Source organism: Crocuta crocuta, unplaced genomic scaffold (assembly GCF_008692635.1).
Source record: "Crocuta crocuta isolate KB4526 unplaced genomic scaffold, BGI_CrCroc_1.0 scaffold152, whole genome shotgun sequence".
NCBI lineage: Eukaryota > Metazoa > Chordata > Mammalia > Carnivora > Hyaenidae > Crocuta > Crocuta crocuta.
In genome coordinates this window covers 6,414,906-6,438,015 of record NW_027528798.1, presented here as the reverse complement: position 1 = coordinate 6,438,015, position 23,110 = coordinate 6,414,906, and the positions used below count along the sequence as shown (strand labels likewise).

The following is a 23,110-nucleotide window of genomic DNA, read 5'->3' as shown; positions in this document are numbered from 1 at the left end:
ACTGAGAATCCCAAGCAAGCTCCATGATGTCAGTGCAAAGCCCGATGCAGGGCTCAAACTCACAAACTGTGAGATCATGACCCAAGCCGAAGTCAAGAGCCAGACATTTAACCGACAGAGCCACCCAGGTGCCCCTATATTTTTAATAAGTTTAAGGGTACATAATAACTTTCAGGAACACTGTGACACATGAAGGATAATGCTATATAAACTCTGTATTTCAGTTCGGTAACTATTTTTCTCTAACACAAAACTTAAATATAGAATCGTTTCAATGTTTGAAAAGCATCATTCTATCAAGGCTATGGAGTATGCCATTGTAAAGACACTCACTGAACTAAACCTCAAATCTCCACTTCCATAGAGCTTGGCAATTTCAAAAGTAGTCACTGAGTGCCCAGAGAATCCTAAAGGAAAAGTCTAATCTCATCACGCCACACTCTGACACCAAATGGCTTAAGCACCCTCTCCCCGCCATCCCCATCTGTCCAAAGCATCTGCCATCAATTCTGTTCTGCTCTTTATTTTTTTTTAATGTTTTATTTATTTCTGAGAGAGAGATAGAGAGAGCGTGAGCAGGGGAGGGTCGGAGAGAGCGGGCGACACAGAATCTGAAGACAGGCTCCAGGCTCTGAGCTAGCTGTCAGCACAGAGCCCGATGTGGGGCTCAAACCCACACACTGCGAGATCACGACGTGAGCTGAAGTCAGACGCTTAACCGACTGAGCCACCCAGGCGCCCCTGTTCTGCTTTTTAATCACCACATACCCAAGCTGCCTAAGCTCCCATGACTAAAAAGTCATTTCTCCAAGACCCATACTCTCTGTATTTGCTTCTCTGTAAATCCTTTCCCTTTCAGCCACAATTTTCTAGAACTAAGAAATCCCAGAGTCCAGATAAGGTAAATTAAAGTAGAAATACCACTGCTGTGCCCTCATTTTGGTGACCCTTATACTGGCCCTGTAGTCCCATATCAGGAATATACTTTGTTTTGCTCTGCATCTCTTAAAAGTTGGTTTCATTCCTGCTTCTTTCAGAGTGTGACTGCCCCAGGGTCACACAGCACTACCATTCCATAGAGGCTGCTAACACCAATCTCAACCATTGTGGGGGATGCCACTATAAGGTGACAGCTTCATAAGCTCCTCCCCTCCTGCATTTCTTATTTCCATGAATAACATCACAATCTAAGCACCAAGTCCTCTCTATTCCTGTTCATCCTTCACCCTGTCTCATTAGTCAGTCAGCCAGTCCTACTCAATGATTACACCTCCTCAGTACTTCTAGGTATTTCTCTTGACTTCTCTCAATTCTGCCCACTGCCCAAGGCCAGTCATCAATTCCTTACTCACCAGTTCCTACAGCAGTCCTCTTCTTGGTCCCTGGTTCTAATCTCAACCTCCACTGTGGCAGACATCCCCAATCTCTTCTCTCCCACACGTCTCCCCACTTCTGCCTACTCATTCAGGGGCCAGAGGACTCTCAGATGCCCTTGCAGCTAAGTTCTGGAAGTGATGCAGATTATACAAATGAGAAGTTCTTGCAGGAGATTTGGAAGCAGAAATAGAGCAGAGGCCATTTCTCTTAGGGCCCTGATGACTGGCAGAGGCTCTGACAGTCTTTATACTCAGACCACTAGTTTCCTGTGTGTGAGACAGCTGTAGGGGCAGCAACAGTTTCCTGACATCTAGGTTGCAGATGTAGGGCTGTGACCTTAATACCAAGGACGGCGAAGGTCATGCGTCTGTTCTTCCAGCCCATATAAAGACTTCTGTAAACACTTAGTTCCCCATATTGAATCCCTTTGTGCTCAAAATACCTAGAGTGGCTTCTGTTTCCTGCAATGAACCCTAACTGATACAACTTCAAATGTATCCATTCAATACTTTCCTGAATAATGTATTACAGAAATAGCACATCGTGTCCTTGCTCAAAATTCAGTGGTTTGCTATCTCCAAAGAATAAAACTCTAAAGTCTTGGGGCACCTGGGTGGCTCAGTCGGTTAAGCATCTGACTTTGGCTCAGGTCATAATTTCCCGGTTTGTGAGTTCAAGCTCCCTGAGCTTCCTGTCAGGCTCTGTGCTGACAGCTCAGAGCCTGGAGCCTGCTTTGGATTCTGGGTCTCCCTCTCTCTCTGCCCCTCTCCTACTCATATTCTGTCTGTCTTGTCTGTCTGTCTGTCTCTGAAAAATAAAAAAACACTTAAAGCTTATTTTTAAACAAAGTCCCCAGTAAATTATAAAGGCCCTTTATTAACTGGTCTCACTTCCTTACCATCTCCTAGAGCAGGGATAAGCAAACATATAAAAAGTCAAATAGCAAATATTTTATGCTTTGCAGACCATCCAATCTCTGTCACAACTACTTAACTCTGCCACTGGAGTATAAAAGTGGCCATAACAAAGGAAACAATCCACAAAAGTAAAAGGCAACCAATGGAATGGGAAAAGATNGAGCACTGGGTGTTATATGGAAACCAACTTGACAATAAACTATTTATAAAAAACTAAAATAAAATAAAAAAATAAAAGTAAAATCCTAAAAAAAAAAAGTGGCCATAAACAATATGTAAATGAATGAGGATAGCTGTAATTAAATAAAACATTATTTACTAAATAAACAAATAAAATATTATTTACAAAAACAGGTTATCAAGAGAATAAAGTTAAGCCACAGACTAGGAAAAAATGTTTGCAAAGGACATATCTGATAGAGAACTGTTACTCAGATTATACAAACAACTCTTAAAACACAACCATCAGAAACCACCCAGGGATACCTGGGTAGCTCAGTCAGTTAAGCATCTGACTCTTGACTTCAACTCAGGTCATTATCTCATGATTGTGAGACTGAGCCCCACACTGGGCTCTGTGCTGGGCAATGGGCCTGCTTGGGTTTCTCTCTATATATCTCCCTCCGTCCCTCTCCTCCATGCGTGTTCACACTCTCTCTTGCTAAATAAACAAACAAACAAACAAATATTTTTAAAAACCCAACTAAAAAAATAGGCCAAAGACCTGAAGAGACACCTCACCAAAAAAAAAAAAAAAAAAAACAACACAAAAAACCAAAAAACCCATAGGTGACAAATAGGCTACATATTTGTGAAAAGATGCTCCATATCATGTCATCAGGAAAATACAAATTAAACCAGGAATGAGATGCTACTACAGAGTTATTACAACAGCCAAAATCTAGAATACTGACAACACCAAACACTGGTGAGGATACAGAACAACAAGAGCTATCATTCATTGCTGGTGGGAACGTAAAATGGTACAGCTACAAAGGAAGAGAGCCTGATAGTTTCTTATAAAACTAAATATACTTTGGGACCCCTGGATGGCTCAGTTAAGTGTCTAACTCTTGATTTCGGCTCAAGTTAATGATCTCATGGCTTCTGACTCTGAGCCCCCCATTGGGCCTCAAGCCGACAGTGAAGAGCCTGCTTGGGATTCTCTCTCTGCCCTTCCCCAGTTCATGTGCATGCGTGCTCTCTCTCTCCCTCTCTCTCTCTCTCTCAAAATAGGTAAATAAACTTAAAAAACAAGACAAAACAAAATACATATCCTTTTACCATATGCTCCAGCAATCACTCTCCTTGGCATTTACCTCAAGAGCTGAAAGTATGTTCACAAAAAAACCTGCATATGGATATTTCTAGCAGCCTTACTCATGACTGTCAAAACCTGGAAGGAATCAAGCCTGTCCTTGAGTAGGTGAATGGATGAATAAATTGTGGTACATCCAATGGAATACTCTTCAGTGCTAAAAAGAAATGCACTACTAAGTCATAAGAAGACATGGAGGAAACCTAAATGCATGTTACTTAGTGAAAGGAGCCAATCTGAGCTACATACTTTATGATTCCAATGATATGACATTCTAGAAAAGGCAGAGTTTTTTGGAGACTATAAAAGAATCAATGGTGGGGTGCCTGGGTGGCTTAGTCGGTTAAGCATCCGACTTCGGCTCAGGTCATGATCTCACAGTTTGTGGGTTCGAGCCCCGCGTCGGGCTCTGTTCTGACAGCCAGCTCAGAGCCTGGAGCCTGCTTCAGATTCTGTGTCTCCCTCTCTCTCTCGGCCCTTCCCCCGCTCATGCTCTGTCTCTCTCTCTCAAAAATAAACAAACACTTAAAAAATTTAAAAATTAAAAACAAACATGTGCTGTGCTAGTACGGGATGTTGAGGGTAGCGAAGACGTGGGGCGGGACGCAGGGGCATATGGGAAATCTCTATACCTTCTGCTCAATTTTGCAGCGAACCTAACAATGCGCTTAAATAAATAAATAAATAAATAAGGCCGCTTGGGTGGCTCAGTTGGTTAAGCGTCCGGCTTCGCCTCAGGTCATGGTCTCACAGTTCGTGAGCTCAAGCTCCGTGTTAGTCTCTGTGCTAACAGCTCAAAGCTTGGAGCTTGCTTTGAATTCTCTGTCTCCCTCTCTCTTTCTGCCCTTCTCCCCCTCATGCTGTGTGTGTGTGTGTCTCTCTCTCTCTCAAAACTAAATAAACATTAAAAATTTAAAACAAAAACGAAAATAAACAAAAAACCAGGTGGCATCCTGGATCTGGCCTGTGAACCATAGTTTGCTATAGCTATGAGCCCACATACCTTACATATGGACAGTACCAAATGACTAACATTTCCTCAGACATGCTAAGTTCTCTTTATCCTGCCTCCAGGTCTCTGCCCTGCTGCAGCCTCTTCTTGGAGGGACTTCCATCACCTTGATGTCGCAGGTCTACAAACTCCTTTCAAAGTACAGCTCAAATGCGGGGATATCTCCTCCCAACCCCGCAGGGGGATTCGGGTACACCTCCTGCTACCCTCCTCTTGCATGTGAACTCACCACAGCTATGGGGTCCGTCCCGCTACCCTAATCATCGCCTATGTATCTGTCTCCAGCTAGATGCCACCGTCCTTGATGACAGAGACCATGGCCTTCTATCTTTGTACCACCGCAACGTAGTGCAGACATCTGCCTTACTTTGTCCTAGTTCATGGAAAGTTCCCAACCAGCCTTCTGGCACACCCCACGCCTCTCTAGGCTCACAGAGAAGAAATGTCAAATAAATACCTATAAAATAAATAGATCTGAATAGATACGTGTATAATAATGTATAGTGCATAATTTTAATTACTGCACAATTAATAAACTAATGTATAAATGAATGTAATTAATCTCCATGATTACTTTTTGATGCCTTGCTTGGACAGTGCAGTAAGGCTCCTGTCCACAGACTCAGTCCTATTCCTTATAAACCATCTACTTAGAAGAGAGCCCTTGTAAGTGGGAACTGTGTCTTAGTTATTGCTGGAGGAATAAATGAATTACACTTACTTCTTTCTTTTAAATCTTTATTTACTTATTTTGAGAGAGAGAATGCGAGAAGGGGAGGAAAAGAAAAGGGGGGGAGGAAGAGAGAGGGAGAAGGAGAGAGAGAGAGAATCCCAAGCGGGCTCTGTGCTGACAGCAGGGCTCGATCTCATGAACTGTGAGATCATGACCTGAGCCATCAAGAATCGGACTCTCAACCGACTGAGCCACCCAGGTGCCACAGACTTACTTCTCTGCTTACTCTTTTCACTTCCTTAGCAATCCTGAGGCTATGCCCAGATTATAAGTAAAAGCTGTGGGTGGGAGGCTTGAATGAAAATTGTAAAGGTGTTTGGCTGAGTTTCATGCCAACAGGGTGACATCTCTAAACAACCTCAGTTTCAAATCAAGTAGCCTTTAGTCATCTCAACTGAAGGAGAGGTTGGCAGTAGCCAGTGATGACTGAGAAAATGACCTCGTGCCCAAAGACTCAATTCTTATTCTGTCGGTCCCTCTGTCTCCATTAGCTTTGCTTCCCAACCCCCCTGGCCCCCCCCAGGACTCCCAGCAGCAATCCCAGCAGACGTATACTCGCTTGAGTTTATTTTTCTTTCCTTTCTGGGCTAGGCTGTCTGCAGACACAGCTGATGAGCTATTTAGAGCTCACCAGAGACCTTGGGGCTTTGTAAGTCTCTGAGACTATAGCTCTTTTAAATCTTCAGAGGTCATTAATGCCAAGGCACGGGAGTCAATAAATTTGATATATGTTCACCAAAGCAGGACAAAAAGGCAAAGAGGGAAGGAGGGAGTATGAAAATTCTATCATAAGAGGTTCTGAAACTTTTCCATGTTAAGAGAATCACAGGGGAGCATGGTAAAACAAAGGTTCTGACCGACACTGGCCAACACTCAGCTGATGACGGGCGTAAGCAAATTTAACTCTTCCATCCCTTCACACCAAACACATATATGCACATACACTGGTGCACAATCACATATGCTCTTACACAAAACAAATATGTACACACATAATGAAGGAAAATTAACTGCTGAAGCCCCTTTACAGCTCCTTCAACAAGATCTCTTTCACAGTCTTCAGACCTGGTAATGAAAAACTTCAATCCATTCTTCCCTTTTTGTCTTCCCATTTCTCTATGTAACTGTGGCAAATCTACAAGGGACTCCTGACTAGTTACTCAAGTCAGAAGAAATCTCAGGCTGTGCTTAGAGGAGCGGCATCGCTCACACACAGCCCTGCAGGTTTCCCCCGGGAGCTGGTCACACCTTGACGCCCTGACTTCACATAACCGCTGCATGGGGAGAAAACTCACGGGTGACAAGGCATCAGCCAAGTACAGGGGGACTCAGACATCCTGACTGTCTACTCTCCAGTCTCGAATTTCACAACCATTTCTAACTGAACAGTGACTCTGACAACAGCCGCCACTACCAGCGCAGACCCCCTCTGCCGAGTTCTTCCTCGCATGTACGCCCCGCTGCTGGCTTCTCTGGTTCACCATTCACCCCTTCCCCAGTCCCTGAGACACTGCACTGGACCATCGGACAACAGTTTCTCTGCAGACTCCCCCTCCACTCTCTCCTCGGTCTTTCCCTCTCCACACAGACTCTCTCTCTCTGAACTTCCTGTAATGCTCATGGATTTATTTGTCTGTTTCACACACGACCCATATGTATATCACAAAGACTGTGACCTCGGCTGTGGAAAGGAGAAGCCGTGTCGTGTGTAATGTGCGCACGGTACCAGGCACATCTCAGATCTTCAAAACCTGAACTGACTTAGGCACGGCTCCCAAAGCCAGCCCTCGTCCCAGTGAAATAAAATAAACTCTGGGGGATCATGAAAGGGTGTGGTAGGCCCTCCCTCTGCCAGCCAGCACACGCTCTCCCAGGGGGCTCCTGGGCATACCAGGCGCTCCCCACTGCCACACCGGAATAAGGATCACTGGCCAAGGACACAGCACAGCACGGCACACTGACAGAATCCTGGGTAAGCCACGTAATCGCCCCCACTGCAGTCAAACGCCAAGCAGTGTTAGACCAGCCCTCTCAGACCACCAAGATCAGTGCTGTTCTGACACATTAGCTGGCAGTGGCCAGCCTTCATCTGGAACCCATTCCCCCAACTCCCAAACCAAACTCTTAAGCCTAAGATTTTTAAGGGACAGGAACATGACCCACGAGGCCCATGTGGAGCACTGACTTAGAATCGCTGGCTACTGTTACAAAGATAGACTGGGCAGAAGAGAAGTAAGTGGTCATTATCGAGCCTGGAAAAATCCCAAGTTCCGAATCCGTTCTGCCTCAACAGCAGACAATGGTTTCTCCAACCCAATACCATCGCTGTTCAGTTTTCTCAGCATGAGAGAGGCAGGCTGCTTTTTATTTTTTTATTGTGAAATATACCATGTAAATAATATACTAAATATATATTTGGTTCTAAGAAGAGGAGGAAGATGAACACTCGAGGACCCACCCCCCACATTCACAGTGTTGTGAGGTTTCCAAGTTTCCTCACTTTACCCATCTCCGCCCCAACAATGATAACCATTCTACTGAATTTAGGGTTAATTACCCCCTTTCATTTTTTTTATGGCTTTACTCGCTCTTGGGATATCCATAAAAAAACACACGTGGTTTAGTTTGACATTTTTTAAACTTTATATGAACTACATCATACTGTATCCCCTCACCCCCACCCCGTGGCCTGCTTCTCTTGTTCAACATTATGTTTCTAAGATGCCCCATATTTTTTAAAATTTTTTTTAATGTTTTATTTATTTCTGAGAGAGAGAGAGACAGCGTGAGCAGGGGAGGGTCAGAGAGAGAGAGGGAGACACAGAATCCGAAACAGGCTCCAGGCTCTGAGCTGTCAGCACAGAGCCCGACTCGGGGCTCTAACCCACAAACTGTGAGATCATGACCTGAGCCGAAGTCAGACGCTTAACCGACTGAGCCACCCAGGTGCCCCTGAGATGCCCCATATCGATGCAACTATCGTTCACTCATTTTTACTATGGGATAGTATTTCATTGTAAGACTACACAACAATTTATGATATTAATGCATTCTTTACTCAACCAGGCCCACGGGCTGCACACTAATAAGGTGTGTCTATAAATCAAGTTATGCCACATGGGCCGCTGGTGGCAATCCCATGCTGGCTGCCATGCGGCAGACCAGATTGTAAAATAACTAGAGTTGTTTCTTTCACCCGATTATTCTTCAAGAGTGGGTTAGTCCCACTGACAGAGCTTGGAGGTCTTGCTTGGCAAGCAAATGGTCCCTTTGCGAGATGAACTTGGGTAGATGAACCTCTAAGTAAAACCCTTCCGTAGTTCTGGTTCTATCGCTTAATAAAGTAGGGAAAAGGAAAGGAAACGGCTGCCTGACACCACAATCTTCACTTTCTGGGCACGTCAGAGCATCCTTGATCACGGTGAACAGCACCCAAGTCCAAGAAAAACCTACCTGTCAGACAGCAAAGGCTAAATATTTAGTCTGGGAGGCAGCAGGGAGAAGCCATCCCTCCTGCCCCAGGAAACCAAGGACAGCAGAGGACTGTCCTTGACTCCTGAAGGTTTCATTCATCACCCTCCTACCCACAGTCCTTGATGCGGGTCACAAAGGGGGTATGACAGAGTCTCCAGAGCAAAGGAACCCCCTGCCACTACCCCTGAGCACACCCTGTATGCAAGGCCCTCACATAACATAGCCCGTCTCTGTTATTTCCTACAATGACCCTGTGAGGCAGATGATATCCCCATTTTACATCTGAAAAAACTGAAGTGCTGAGAGGTTTAGTGACCCGTCCAATATCACACAGCAAGTAAATGAAAGGTCAGGATTCACTCTACATTTTCTGATTTCAAAGCCCTGCGCCCTTGTCCAGTCAACTACCCTGCTACCACATGCCTGGGCACACCTTCTTCTGAAGTGCGGCAGCAACGGGGGAAAGGAGCTCTTAGGGACAGAGAAGACACAGCCTTCAGGTGATCCTTTCACAAGTGTTTGCTATCGAATGACAGCAGGCTGCATGTGAACACGGAATAAACACTGAGAAGGCAGAGGCCTGTGAAAACTCAGAGGCCGGGTGTGGAAAACGCTACAGGAGCTTAGCAGGCAGAGGACGACTCCCACGCCGCCTCAGCTACTTGGAAGGCACTCGGCCCACCAATAATTAACCAGCACCGAATGTCTACCATGTGTGATGGGCAAAAATGCATCCAATTTTCTGTTGGAAGTCTGCTTGCTGCCTTAAAAGACAATAATCCTCAACACTAACAGCGACAAAGAAGGGCTGCCAGAACATGTGAATTTCAAGATCTTGTAACTAGAGAAATTCAGAGAGCAATAAATAGGTCAAAAACTTAATTCCAAAGTTATTAAGAGCTGTACTCTGCCGTCCAGCCCCCAAATAAGTGACATCAGTGGCATATGACACTAACTTTCCGAGTCAGCTGAAAGACCAAGATGGCAGCTACTGGTGCCAAAGCTAAGAAGGCATCGCTCTCAGAGAGTGACGTGCTGAAGGGTTCTTCTCTGCCAGCTACTCACCACCAAAGAGATTCTGTTCTCTTTCTGCTGGGTGTCCCTCAGGCCTCTGGTGACACAACATTTGCCAATTATATCACTGGTCTTTACCCTGTGATACTTGACTATTTATCCCAACTTATAACTCATCTGGCAAGTCAAAAAAAAAAAGGGTGAATGGTCTCCAGGGTGGGAGGTAACACCTCTGCAGAGATGTGGAGAAAGGAGAACGGGGAAATGGCACCCAGGCTTCTAGTGATGCTACAGACAAAAGATCCAAACATCTGACCCTCTCTTGCTTCTGACACGCCTGGCACTGAAACTTTACAGACCCCCAAAGCCACTGCATCCAGAGAGGCTGACAGCCGTCGTCAGAGGGATCGCTCAAGATGCTGTGGGTACTGGCTGTAATCACACTGTGGCATCATTCCCAATCCCTGGGATTTGTTCCAGAAGATTTTTACTAGTTTTTTATCTACTCTCTGCAGATAATAATGATTTACAAGCTGCACTCATAAGCTTCTTTTCCTTATAATTTCCTTAAAGTGTTTGGGGGTTTTATACACCGTGATAAATAATATAAACAGTTTCCTAACTCCCTCCTCCCTATCTCTCTAATACACCTAAAACAATTTTCTTGTCTAGGAATTCAGTTGCCGAGGAAATGAGTTTTCACCATTAATACAGGTATAAGATGGGTATGCAGTAAATTAAGTCACTCTCAATATGTATAATAAGTATAATATAATTCAGACTTCCATTTCAGGAGGTCTTAATCAATAGCCCAAAGGGAATCATGATCGCCCCAAAAACAGAAATGCACAGACAGAAAATCTCATATACAAAGAACCACTGCTCTAAACATTTTCATGTACATCCTAAAAGGGTAACTATGGTCGCTGACCCTGAAACACAAAACACTAGCCAAGCTCTGTTTGACTGTTCTACTTAACCAAATAACCAGCTTAGCCAGTCCCAATCTCTGACAAGGAACCCCTCACCGTTCTGAGAATCCTGAGTTCTGTACTCTCCTCAGCACCTCCTTAACATACTGAGTCAGGGATAAGCCCTTTGGAAATTTCCAACAGTTTCTAACATAAACTGTTCCTCGCCACCTCCCAACATGTTTTCCAATAGCTCTGAGCACCTTCCCAGCTCCTCCTTGTCCACAAGCAGGGTGGGGCGTGGGGGTGGGGGGGTTGTCTTACCGAGATCTCCCACCAAAGCAGTTTGTGCTGGGAGGCTGGTGCCGGTTCTCTGGAGCCACAGACGTCCCACTGGATTCTCTCGAAGGTGGCTGGGATCCTAGACAGGGGACCCATTCCAAGAAAAGACAGAAACAGTGAGAAGCTCAGCCCTTGTTTGTCTGAGATTGTGGCTCAGGAACAACACTCACTCCATGCATTTGGATTATCTCCCACAGTTAGCAAGCCGCAGCCTCCGGCAAGAACAGGCAGAGGGACAGCCAGGTGAGATCTGACTGGGGGCCCCCCCCCACAGAGGCGCTCGAACCTGGGGAACAGCTCTTCTTCTCCAAGACCTTCAAGGACATCTCAGGTGCTTACAAGCAACTTGCTTTGTGCGTTAAGTAAACTTCAGCCGCACCACATGAGATGCAAAACCCACGCTGACTGTGCAAAGTGAGGGCAAGGAATTAGGGCACTGCACTGGTCCATACCGCAACCAGAAAGCTCTTAAAAAGCCAAATCAGATTCAGTTCAAATCAAATTATGGTACCATTCTGCTAAAAACCCCTCAACAGCTTTCTGCTTCTTAGGATGAGGTCGAAAATCCTCACCAAGGCCTTGGAGGCTGTGTGGTCTGAGCTGACCTGCCCTCATGGCCTCACCAGCCACCATTTTCCTTCCTGCTCTCCACGCTCCACCTGGCCACCTCTGTTCCCACTGCAGGCCGAGCTCACTCCCACCTTGAAGCCTCTGCACAAGGGACCCCTTTACCTCTCACTCAGCTACCCCACTCCTGCACCTTCCCAAACCTCCACCTTGGCCCACCTAAATGCTTCAGCTCCGGTACGTCTCAGCTTCCTCAAAGAAATTTTCCCTGGCCCCCAGCTGAAGTGAGATTCCCCTAAACTGTGGGAATCTCATATCACCCAGTACCTTTCTTTCATAGCTTTGGTCACAATTACAGTTACATAATTATTTCTGCATTTCTTGTTTCATGTCTAACCATCCCTGCCCCCACCAAGTAAATCACAAGCTCCTAGGAGTAGAGACCATATGAATTTTGCCCCTGCCATCTGGGTAGCACCTGGTCCAAGACCGAGTACATACCAGGTGCTCAATTACAGATAGACGTGCAGAACGAACGAATAATTCATGTTTCCTTCTTGCACCAAAAGTGCCCAAAGCACCACTCAGTCCAGGGAGGTTTCTCAAGTCAAGACCCATCCAATCACTGAGATTCCACCCAACTGGCCTTGCATGAGAATTCAAATCTCACTCTCTCAAAGCTACAGAAAGCCTGTTTGGGGCCTGGAAAGTGTCATAGTTACATCACATTTAACGAGAAAAATTATGGAGAAACCCAGCCCATCTCGGACCTCAGACTTCATGAAATAATTTCCTGCTAGATCCAAAGGTGACTAATTTCAGACTAGATCAAAAGAAACAAACTGCGCTCAGTCAGGACAGAGTGGGAGATACTCCAACTTTCCTGCCTCTGTCTCTATTTTGCTAGCATGAATCCCTAAGACACACAGCCTCCTTTCTCAACCAATACCGTCTTATAAAAGACACCTTCAAGCTCCCCAGGAAGTTTAACTGTATTGGGAAGAAAAATGGGCCCAAATAACATTTAATAAAGACACCTTATTTTCCAGAGCCCGTGTGGGATGAAAAGATATTTTCTCTGCTCTCAAAGCAAACAACAACACACTTATAAAGACTTGACATTTATTTTGGTCCTTTATCAGAAAGCTGTCCTTAAAAAATCATGTCATAGTTTTGATCACGCGAAGAACTGCTAAGGGGAATCAAGGGTGGCTGAGTGGTACCCAAACCCAGGTACCTGGTAGAGAACCAAGCCCTGGGCACCTCCCTGTCCCCCCACCCAGCCCTGCCCCGCCCCATCCCGGCACAGGCCTGGGGAGCAGGGCGGCACTCACCGTCCGTCACGGCACTGCCATTAGGCACGCTTCCCAGATCAACAGTTGGCCCGTCCAGGAAAATTGTCAGCTCACCGCCTGAGACAACACCGCCTTTGTTCTCCGTCTGCAGGTTCAGGGTCAGCTGCGTGTTCTCCACTGTTGAACACAAAAAGCAACAGGGATGGAGTAAAGCAAATGCACCCCAAGTTAAGATTCGGTAAGTGGTAAGCCTTCATTTAACCTCCTCTGGCGTCCCTGGCAACGTTTTTCTGCATCTTCTCAGGGCATGGAAATCTGTCTCAGGGCATGGAAAGAATGGGAAGGAAGAGGCCTAATCATCATCAGTGTTGTATTAGACGGGTGGGGAAAGGCTGTACTCTCATTTTTCTAAACATTTTGTATCACTGGGTTAGCTACCTAATTTCCCAATGACTTCTTTGTCTGCTTGTACTTGCAGGACCGTGAGAGAGGAGAGCGTAAAGAACCTGCTGGCATCTGGAGGAAGGAGTCACAAGCCAGCATCCACTCTGCCCACAGAGACAGACAATGGGGGCAAGAAGAAGAGAAACAGGACAAGAGACCCCAAGGCAATGTCATTAGGAGTCCTCTCTAGAGGAAGGATTTGCGGGGGGACTTATTCTCTTACTTGTGTTGGAAAGTATTATTTGTTTCTAGTTTTCACTCCTAAGGATGTCTCACTTTGAAAAGAGGAAAAAATGTTAAGCAGTAAGTTTAATAAAGGTTAAGTCAGCTCCACAATCGTCCCATGGCCCTGGGTTAGTCCGTAAGGAGAAACCAGCCAAAAGGGGGATCTGCGACTGAGGTGAGAAGGCACCTCGGAGCCACCCTGCCCCTGGGACACCAGGCAAAGTCAGCTCTGTGGGCGAACAAGAAGAGTCGGGGAACCACAGAAGAAAAACGGAACAAACCAGCACGAGACAGATGCCCCAAAGCCTACGTGCGCTGGAAACTAGGGCACACACGCCCCCGACCCCACCGCCACCAGGCTTGGCCACACGGAACGGCTTCCGCCCAGTTACTGCTCGGGAGCCACAACCTCTAGCTGGGGGTCGTTCTGTAATTACCAAGAGAGGAGCATTTATGAGGATTTCCCAAGGGCATGCAGCCCTGCCAGGCCTCCCCACATCTTACAAAGCCAGGCCAGGAAAGGGCCATGTTCCAACCTCCCTCCCCACCCACCCACCACGAAACCACCACTTCATTTTATCTCTGAATTGCTATTGTATCATTATAAGCTATCTCCCTGGTTCTCTAGAACAAGGCAGGGTATGCATAAATAAGTATCTCTGTGAGTACTTTCTAGAAACAACCTCCTCCCCCAACTAAAAAAGCCTGTCCCGAATCAAACTACAGACACAGCCTTTTAAGAACTTAGGAAAAGTCTGGATCAATTCAAGGATCTACTACAATAACGTGGGAACGAGTTACCCTTTGGGTTTTCAGGTTCTCCTAAGCATCTCTCCCTTCCCATAATCTCTCTTCCCTGTAATGGATCTCTCCAAATCCCTTGGAGTCTGTTGCTATTTGCAGTCACTTTCACTCAGGGGCTTGGTGAGTTCCAAATATTTATATAAAATAACACTTGTAATCTGAAAGCTAGTTCCCTCAAAAGTCCAGCACTCAGGAAAGAACTGAGGCCTTTCGAGAACCAGTACCCTTTGCCAGCCACGCAAATAAGCCACCCAGGAAGTAGAGCCTCCAGCCCTAGTCTAGCTCTTAGATGACTGTGGTTCAACCAGTGTATGGACTACAACCTCAAGAGAGTTCTCCAGCCAGATTTCCAAGCTAAGCCACTCACAAATCTAGACTCACTGAAACCAAGGGATAACAAACATTTATTAGTGTTGTTTAAAAGAAAAGTCAAGGGGTGTCTCCCTATGTATTATGCTGAGATCCAGGGCCTAAGTCCCTAGCAGGTAGTACACACACAGATTCAGGATGGGTGCCTGCCAGGGAGGCTGAGCTCAAATCTCAGTTCTACCTCGTGGTATTTGTAGCATTGTGCAAATTACTTAACATGAGCACCAGTCTCCCCATCTGTAAAACAGAAGCACCCAATGGGCTCCTAATAAGCTGTCATTTTTAGTATCTCCCTGTTGACCTTCCTGTTTCTAGGCTGAAGAGTCCCAGTTCTCTTGGTCTACCTTGTTCACTGCAAAGTTGCACCTCTCTTGCCCTTTTGGGTCCTTTTCTGGGTTGCAGTGACAAACTTCAAAAAGTCTTCCAAGGTGAGCTAAGTAACCATCTCAAGGAAAAACTGTCTTCTCGTCTTGTTTCTGGGATGTTTCCTAAAGATGCCCAGCCCTTTGGATTCAGCACACCAGCCTTGGAAATGTGCTGGGATGAGTATTCTGGAAGTATTCCCTGATTTCTTTCTTAGTGTCTCAAAGGCCATTATTTTACAAATGTCCTGTGGGCATGTCCTCCCCTCCTTTGTGGACGGATAATAATGCTCAAGAGGAAGGGAGAGGTGGCCATCTTCTTGCTAATTTCAAACTCTTGACAGTCACACTGCCATGGTCCTCTGACAGAAGCCACGGGCATAACTTGAATTTTTCGCTACATGGTCTCACCTCAAGGCTCCAACTTAGCTCTTTTCTCTAGTTTACCCACTAATCATGTCCAGTAGAATCATTATATACCTGTAGGCTCAGAAGCTACCTTGCAATGCCTTGGGATACATTCTACCTTCAAAAAAAGCCAGTGAGGAGGACAACTTTCCTCTTTAAACAAAAGTTGGGAGACCATAATGCTCCACTATTCTATTTACCAACAACAGAGAGACCTCTGTCCGTCACTGTCATAACCAAGTGATCGAATGAAGCGTTGCTAAGAGCGAGATGACCTGACACACATACTTTGTGATGTGACACAGCATGAGGTACACAATATTACCTCTTTTTAAGTAACTTTTTAAAGTTTACTTTTTATTTATTTTGAGAGCAAGATAGAGACCAAGCAGGGGAGGGGCAGAGAGAAAGACAGAATCCCAAGCAGGCTCTAAGCTGTCAGCGCAGAGCCAGAAGGAGGGGCTCAAACTCACCAACTGTGAGATCGTGATCTGAGCTCAAGTCAGACACCTAACCTCCTGAGCCACCCAGGTACCCACAACACCACTTTTAAAGTCTTCTCGCTAAAAGCATTCAGCCTGAGTGTAATGAAGCCACTAACTCTCCTTCCGAATTATATGGGGACAGAGAAACAAATTCATGATACCAAGAGGAAGCAATCAGACAAGTCCAGAATCTGGGACATCTACATAATAAATATCCTGGCCTCTTCAAAAAGACAATGTCATTAAATACACTGCTTTTTTCTAAAAGGATGGGCCAAAGGGCTCTCAGGTGTCTCAGTCAGTTAAGCATCCAACTCTTGATGTTGGCTCAGGTCATGATCTCATGGTTCATGGGGGCTAACAGTCACAGAGCCTGCTTGGGATTCTCTCTCTTACCCTCTCTCTCTGCCTCTCGCAGGCAAATGCACTGTCTCTCAAAATAACTAAAACTTTCAAAAACTTAAAAAAAAGAGGGGCAAGAAGGAGACTCCTAGATTTAAAGAAACATAACCACCAAGCGCCAGGCGATGTTTTACTAAATACCGGTTTGAAAAAAAAATTTTCTTGGGGCAATTGAGAAATTTACATCCAGAATGGTTATTAAAAGATATCTGAAGTGACTGCTAATTTTCCTAGGTTCAATAAAAACCTACAGTTTTACATATGAATGTCCTTATTCTTGGGAGATGAAAGAAGATTATGCAAGTATTCTCAGATGGTTTTACAGGAGGATATGCTGAAGCTTTCAGGACCCAGGTGCCATGGCATCTGCAGTTTACCTTCAAATGGTTCAGGAAGAAGAATGCACACACCCACAAGCTCACACATATCGGTAAAGCAAAGGCGGCAGCAAGCTAGCAAGGTCTAGGTGGAAGGCCTCTGGGTGTTCGCTGGATTACTCGTTCCATTCTCCTGTATGTTTGAAATTTTCATAATAAAGTTGGAAGGGGGCTTTTTTAAATTGGCATGGCTATTAAAAAATTAAACCTCTGAGAACAGAACACCCCATTATTCTCTTTGAAAAAAATACCTGAGCCAGGGGAGTCCTACAATGCATAATGGGACTAAAGAAACCATTAGTTAATTGAGTGACAGACCTGAGCATACAGGGGAGGCTGAAAGGAGTAAGTGTGGCTGGAAAACATATACTGGAATCTCGGCTATAAATAGCAGCATGAGCTACACAGTCTCCGGGGCCCTTGGGTTTCAGTACAGCCACACCGACGACTCCACAAAGGGCCTTTCTCCTGTGGCATGTCTTCCTGCTGCCTGGTCAGGAACTGCTCAAAAACCACGAAACTGATGGAAAAACGGGTACAGCACATCGATTTCGCCCAGGAAGCACACCTCGTCAGGCCCCCCTCCACCTGCGGTCACGCAGCTCATGGACGTGGAGCGAGAACCTCCTGGTCTCGTCTCTGAGATTTAACAGAAACAAAATAGACAAAACCCCATGACTGGGTGTTTCTATTCTAGTTGGGAGAGACAAACAATAAGCAGGTTTTTTAAAGAAAATTGCATCACCTGTTAGAAGGTAGGAGAGGGGCGCCTGGGTGGCTTAGTCGGTTGGGCGTCCGACTTTCGCTTAGGTCATGATCTCACGGTTCGTGGGTTCGAGCGCCGCGTCAGGCTTTGTGCTGACTGCCAGCTCAGAGCCTGGAGCCTNCGGTGGTGAGCGCTGGAGGCGGGCAGAGGACCTGCGGCCGTGAGAAAGTGTCCCTGGGAAGGCGACAACTGAGCAGAGACCGAAAGAAGGACAGGGCAGGGGAAGTCACAGAGGTATCCGGGGAAGAATCTTCTAGGTGGAGAGAAAAGGAAGTGCAGAGGCCCCACGTGGGAGTGTGCCTGGCATGTGTGAGGAACGGCAGGGAGGCTGGTGNCGAGGGAAGACAGGAGCAGGACCCGAGGGCAGCGGGTAGGTAACCAGAGCCCACAAGGGGAGCCTTGGAGCTCTTGCAAGGTGTCTGGAGCTCCCTCCGTGTGACACTGGGAGCCGTTATGGGATCATGAGCACGGAAAGGACGTGACTGGCGCGGTAGTGCTACCACTCTGGCCGCAGGAGGAGCAAGGGCAGAAGCAGACGAGACCTGGTAGGAAGTAAGTACAATATTCCAGGCGGGAGCAGATGGTGGCTTGGGCCAAGGCCATGGCAATGTCTCCTGGGAACACAGTGCTTAACGAAGACTCTACCCTGGCCTCCTCCCTAGCACGTGTTAGGAAAGACCCATGACTCCCCACCAACCACACGGGCCCCCCAGACCCTCGGAATAAAAGCTTTGGGCAACACGATGGGCAGGCGGTGCAAAAAGCACCAACTTAGAGCATGGCCAGAGGAAGTCTGCTTTAGTTACAGCCAAATGGAACATATATAATGAAAATATTCCACTGGCAGGGGACTTCAGTTCTCTGAGAAAGCCAAAGTCCCAGTTAGCTCATGCTAACATCAGCAATCAGCACACGTACTTCTTCAGTTATGGGAATGCTCTTCTGTTCTGTTCTAAGTACTAACTGGGTATCCACACCTTATAATGCTGTGTGTGAAGGTCAACAGACCACAGGAGAGCTGGACATTAGAATCTAGGGGAAAAGAATTTGGAAATTCTCAAGGACCGTGCCAGGAGAATACTTGACAAGCTAGCATGATGAGAGAGACCAGCAGACATTAGGCACCATCACCTCATCAGAAAGGAAAAAGGAGAACCCAACTAGATCAAGCCTCTTGATCTGCCTGTGGGTTTACAGGAGGCACAGGGAGACAGAGGAACATGTAAGAATACACTTAAGGGACATAAACAGCAAAATCCTTTAAAGGTGAGAAACTATAGGACAAACTGTCCATTTTCTTCAACAACGAACTCTAAGCGGTAAAAAAAGGAAAGAGAACATATTGGTTAAAAGGGGTTGAAGAGACATATCAATGTTATTTGTATCCTGACTCGAACAAACCAGTGGTAGAAAAGAAACTTTATAAGACAACTGGGGAAACATAAAAGCAGACTAGATATTTGATGATATTTAAATAACTATCATTATGCTTTTTAGGTATAAAATTGGTATTACGGTTATAGGAGCGCTTATCTTTTAGAACTGCATACTAAAATGTCTATGGATGAAATACACCTGGCATCTAAGGAAAAACAACCCAGTAGGAGGTGGGGTAAGAAGGAAGATGTAACAGGAATGGCCGTTTGTAGATGGCTGTGGGGCAGAGTGACAGGCTCACAGGGGACTGTGGACTATTCTTTCCACTTTCAGGTATGCTTGACATCTTCTATCATAGTTTTTATTTTCAAGCCAGCATACCTGAGGCACAAACAGTGAATGAAACCAACTAAAAAACGTCTAAGAATTCAACATCACATATGCAGTTTGAAATACAAAAAGGCAGAGAATGTACAATCGAGCTGCTTCAGGAATAACTCCTACTCTTATTTTTCCTTTACTTCAAAGCCTCAGATTTGCAAGTGGCTTCAGGTTAATAATTTCCTATTGGGAAGAGTGGTTACATGCAATAAAGATGAGTAATACTTTTCTAACAGTTACTTTTTCCCTTTCTTGACTTGGACTTGTTAATATGTTTTTTGCATATGGTACTAATAAGTATAGATAAATACGGCATGGAAGTTACCTTCCTTATTCCAACTAAAGAAAAAACTATGTAAACCAGAACTTCCCAACTGTGCCACTATTCATGCAATTCAGTTATGAAATCCAGAACCCCTGCCTGGATAGTTTCACTGCAGTATATGAAAGAACGTTCTACTTTAGAATCTTCTATCATCGCTGCCCTCTCCGGCTCCCACAACACCGAAACTTATGTGCATGAATACACATATCTTTTAAAAGGAAGGATCTTGTTTTTTTCTTTTTCTTCCTAACTCTGAATACAAATGTAAGGATTTACCTGGAAATTTGAGAAAAAAATAAAACCAGACACAAAAGTAGGATACCTTTAAGGAAGCCCAAGTACTCTCAGGTCAAGCATCTCGGAAGCCTGATGAAGATGTGATTGATTTGGGCCTTAACAGAGCTGCTCAGTGGAACAAACAAACCTCCTTCCTGTCTCCCTCTGCCCCTCAATCCCATAGGCCCATCAAAAGAAAGTGAAAATAAGCAGGGCATTCATTAACAGGTCAGTGTTCATTCTACACATAGTTGTGAAACACTGGTGCACTGAGGAACGGAACCGGAGGAAATTCCAGAAGGGCAGAGAGTAAATAGTCTCCTTTCCATTCCCCGGCTCCCTGTAACTCAGACACACACAGGATGGAGTGTACCCCCGGTTTAAAGAGAACACTCTTTCACGTCCCCTTTGCAGTAAAGGAAGCTAGAGGCTTCCAGGATTTACTGTTATGATGTCTCTTTGGCTTCCAAACTTAGCCAGAGCCTAACAAGAAGAGTCTTTTCTAGCAAGCTAGCATCAGATCATAAACATTGGAATTCTTGCTGGGGTAACAATGTTGACTCTGCTTCACCCCCACCCCCCAGCCCCCATCACTGACGATTTTGCAGGGTCTTCCCAGAACACAGGGTGCAAGGAAGAGTCTACTTTGGCCTTGAAGCCTCTTCTGTATGCTGCTGCTGCTGGGAGTCCCTCAGTGATCTCTAAATCAAAATTTTGGTCTCCTGGAGGTTCCATTAATTCCTTTAAAAATGAAAATAGCTTCTTACGAAGCCAATTTGTAAATTTTTACTTTCACTCTTTCTTTCTTGTTCATTCACTCAAGAAGCATTTTCTGGGCATCGCTATCTGCCTGACACTGTCCTAGAAGGTGGGTTATCATGAAGAATGAAAATAGACTAAGTCTCTGCATTTAGGAACCTCACAAGTCAGTTGAGAGAAACAATGAAATGATCTAGCAGAGAAATGTAAAGTTGCAATGGTATTAACAGATTTCATGCAAGACATCAGTGAACCATGAGCACTGGATAGTTGGCCTCAGCAGTGCGTCAGGAAGTTTCCCGAGGAACTGACAACTCAACTGTGCTCTGAAGTTTCAGGCGTACAACTAGCATGCTGAAGGGTGGGGTGGAGTGGAGAGGAAGACCATTTCAGGAAGGCAAAATACCAGATGCAAAGGCCTTGTGGCACAATGAGCTGGACGCATTTGGGAAACTGAACAGCGATGCTTGGGGCTAGAATGGAACTGTGACCCAAACGGGGTAGAAGACCCAGCTGGTGGCCATACACTACAGGGCCCTGTGGGTCTGTCATGTTGAAAAATTCTTCTCTATCCTAAAAGCAGCAGTATGGTACTTAAGGGTTTTAATCAAGGTGTGACAAGGTCAGCTTTGTGATTTCAAAAATCATTCTGTCTGCACACAAACCGGAAAAAAGACAGGATGGAAGTAAGGTAGCCAAAGGAAAACACAGCAGAGGTAAAGATGAAAGAGGGAGGCAGATTTGCAAAGGTAAAAACCAAGAGAACCTGGAAACAGAGGAGCAAAGTAAGTGGGCAAGATGGATAGAGATATCAAAGATGACTCATAAGCTTCTAACTTACTTACCCGTACAAATGGTGAATCTACACATTGAAATATGGAACACTGGAAGAAGATCAAGTCTGGGGAAGAGGCTATGAGGTCAGATTGGGACATGTTTCTGACATATCCACAAGGAGACAGCAGGAAAGTGGGCAGGTACGTAGCTATGGACCTCAGAGGAGAGATCTGGGCTGGAGATTCAAATCTACGGGTCATCTGCACATGGTGGTTATGCATAAAGAGGAGGTACAGGTGGGAATGTGATCACAGAAGACAGCATAGTAGGAAACTCAGTCAACAGTCAAACAGATGAAGATAACCTTGCAAAGACAGAGGACACTCAAGAGAGGCAGCAGGAAAATTAGGAAGGATTCCTGAGAAGGCAGGAAACATGGGCTCTGAAGCATGAATGGAGAGTCCACGCTTAGGCCATATGAAGGGGGACAGCCCCCACTACCAGAGGAAAGAGGGAGAAGGCAGCAGGCACATGCGTCCTCATTTCAGTAATCTGTCAACCATGATCATCCTTAGTTCTCATGATTCGTGCTAAACGCCAAGCCCATGCCAGAACAGACATTTTTCTTTACTTACAAAAAAAAAAAGTACACGGCATACACTTTTCAGAACTAGCTATTTATCAGTCATCCATCGAATAAGATACATTAGAAATAGAGTCTACTGAACTAGCTGAGGGTCCTTTTAACACAGAATGCATCTGTCTTGGTAAACCTCAGTTTGTCAAGCTGAAACACATTCTTTAATTTTTTAAGTGATTCGGTGGCAATAAATACAGATCTGGGCAAGCACAGTCTTTAGAATAAACTGTCAGTCCATGAGATACTGCTGCTTTGTGATCAGAGCTCCTCATCCCCAACGGGAGGAGAGTCCTCATCACCCATTAATGGCAATTCCTAGATTCCTAGACCAGAGCCACCCCAACAGCTCATGCTCTCCGTGCCCTCAGCGAACCTCAGCAGCCACACCACCCCGCCCTGTGGCACAGGATCAAAGCCATGTTTATAAACACGGCAGGGGCGGGCTTCCACCACACAAACCTCCTTTTCAATGGTCTTTAAATACAAAATGTAGGAGCCCAGCTAGAAGAGAACTTTTATGGTTAAGATTCTGCTTTTAAAAAATCAGGAGTTATAAACTTCCAGTTATAAGATAAGTAAGGACGAGGGATGTGATGTACAACATGATGACTAGAATTAACACTGATCTATTTGTAAGTTACTCAGTGAGTAAATCCTAAAAGTTCTCATCAAAAGGAGAAGAACATGTTTTCTTTTTTCTTTCTGTATCTATGTGAGGTGATGGATGTTAACTAAACTTGGCGGTAATCATTTCACAATTAATTCAATCTCCTTTTTAAAAAACTGCTTTTTTAAAATTGTAATTTCTGAGCACCTGGGTGGCTCAGTCAGTTAAGCGTCTGACTCTTGGTTTCAGCTCAGGTCATGATCTCACGATTCGTGGGTTCAAGCCCCACATCAGGCTCTCCGCTGACGGTGCAGAGTCTGCTTGGGATTCTCTCTCTCTCTCTCTCTCTCTCTCTCTCTCTCTCCT

At 45.4% G+C, this 23,110-nt stretch overlaps 1 protein-coding gene across 1 annotated transcript in view; it reads right to left on the bottom strand.

Annotated features, from left to right (window-relative positions):
- The window catches only part of WWP2 (WW domain containing E3 ubiquitin protein ligase 2), a 135,196-nt gene that overhangs the window by 72,414 nt on the left and 39,672 nt on the right, over positions 1-23,110 (bottom strand). The window contains exons 5-6 of the mRNA XM_077755471.1: positions 13,000-13,137; positions 11,081-11,177 (exon numbers count right to left, since the gene is read on the bottom strand). Coding sequence (XP_077611597.1) covers positions 11,081-11,177; positions 13,000-13,137 — 235 coding nt within the window. The remainder of the gene's footprint in view (positions 1-11,080; positions 11,178-12,999; positions 13,138-23,110) is intronic.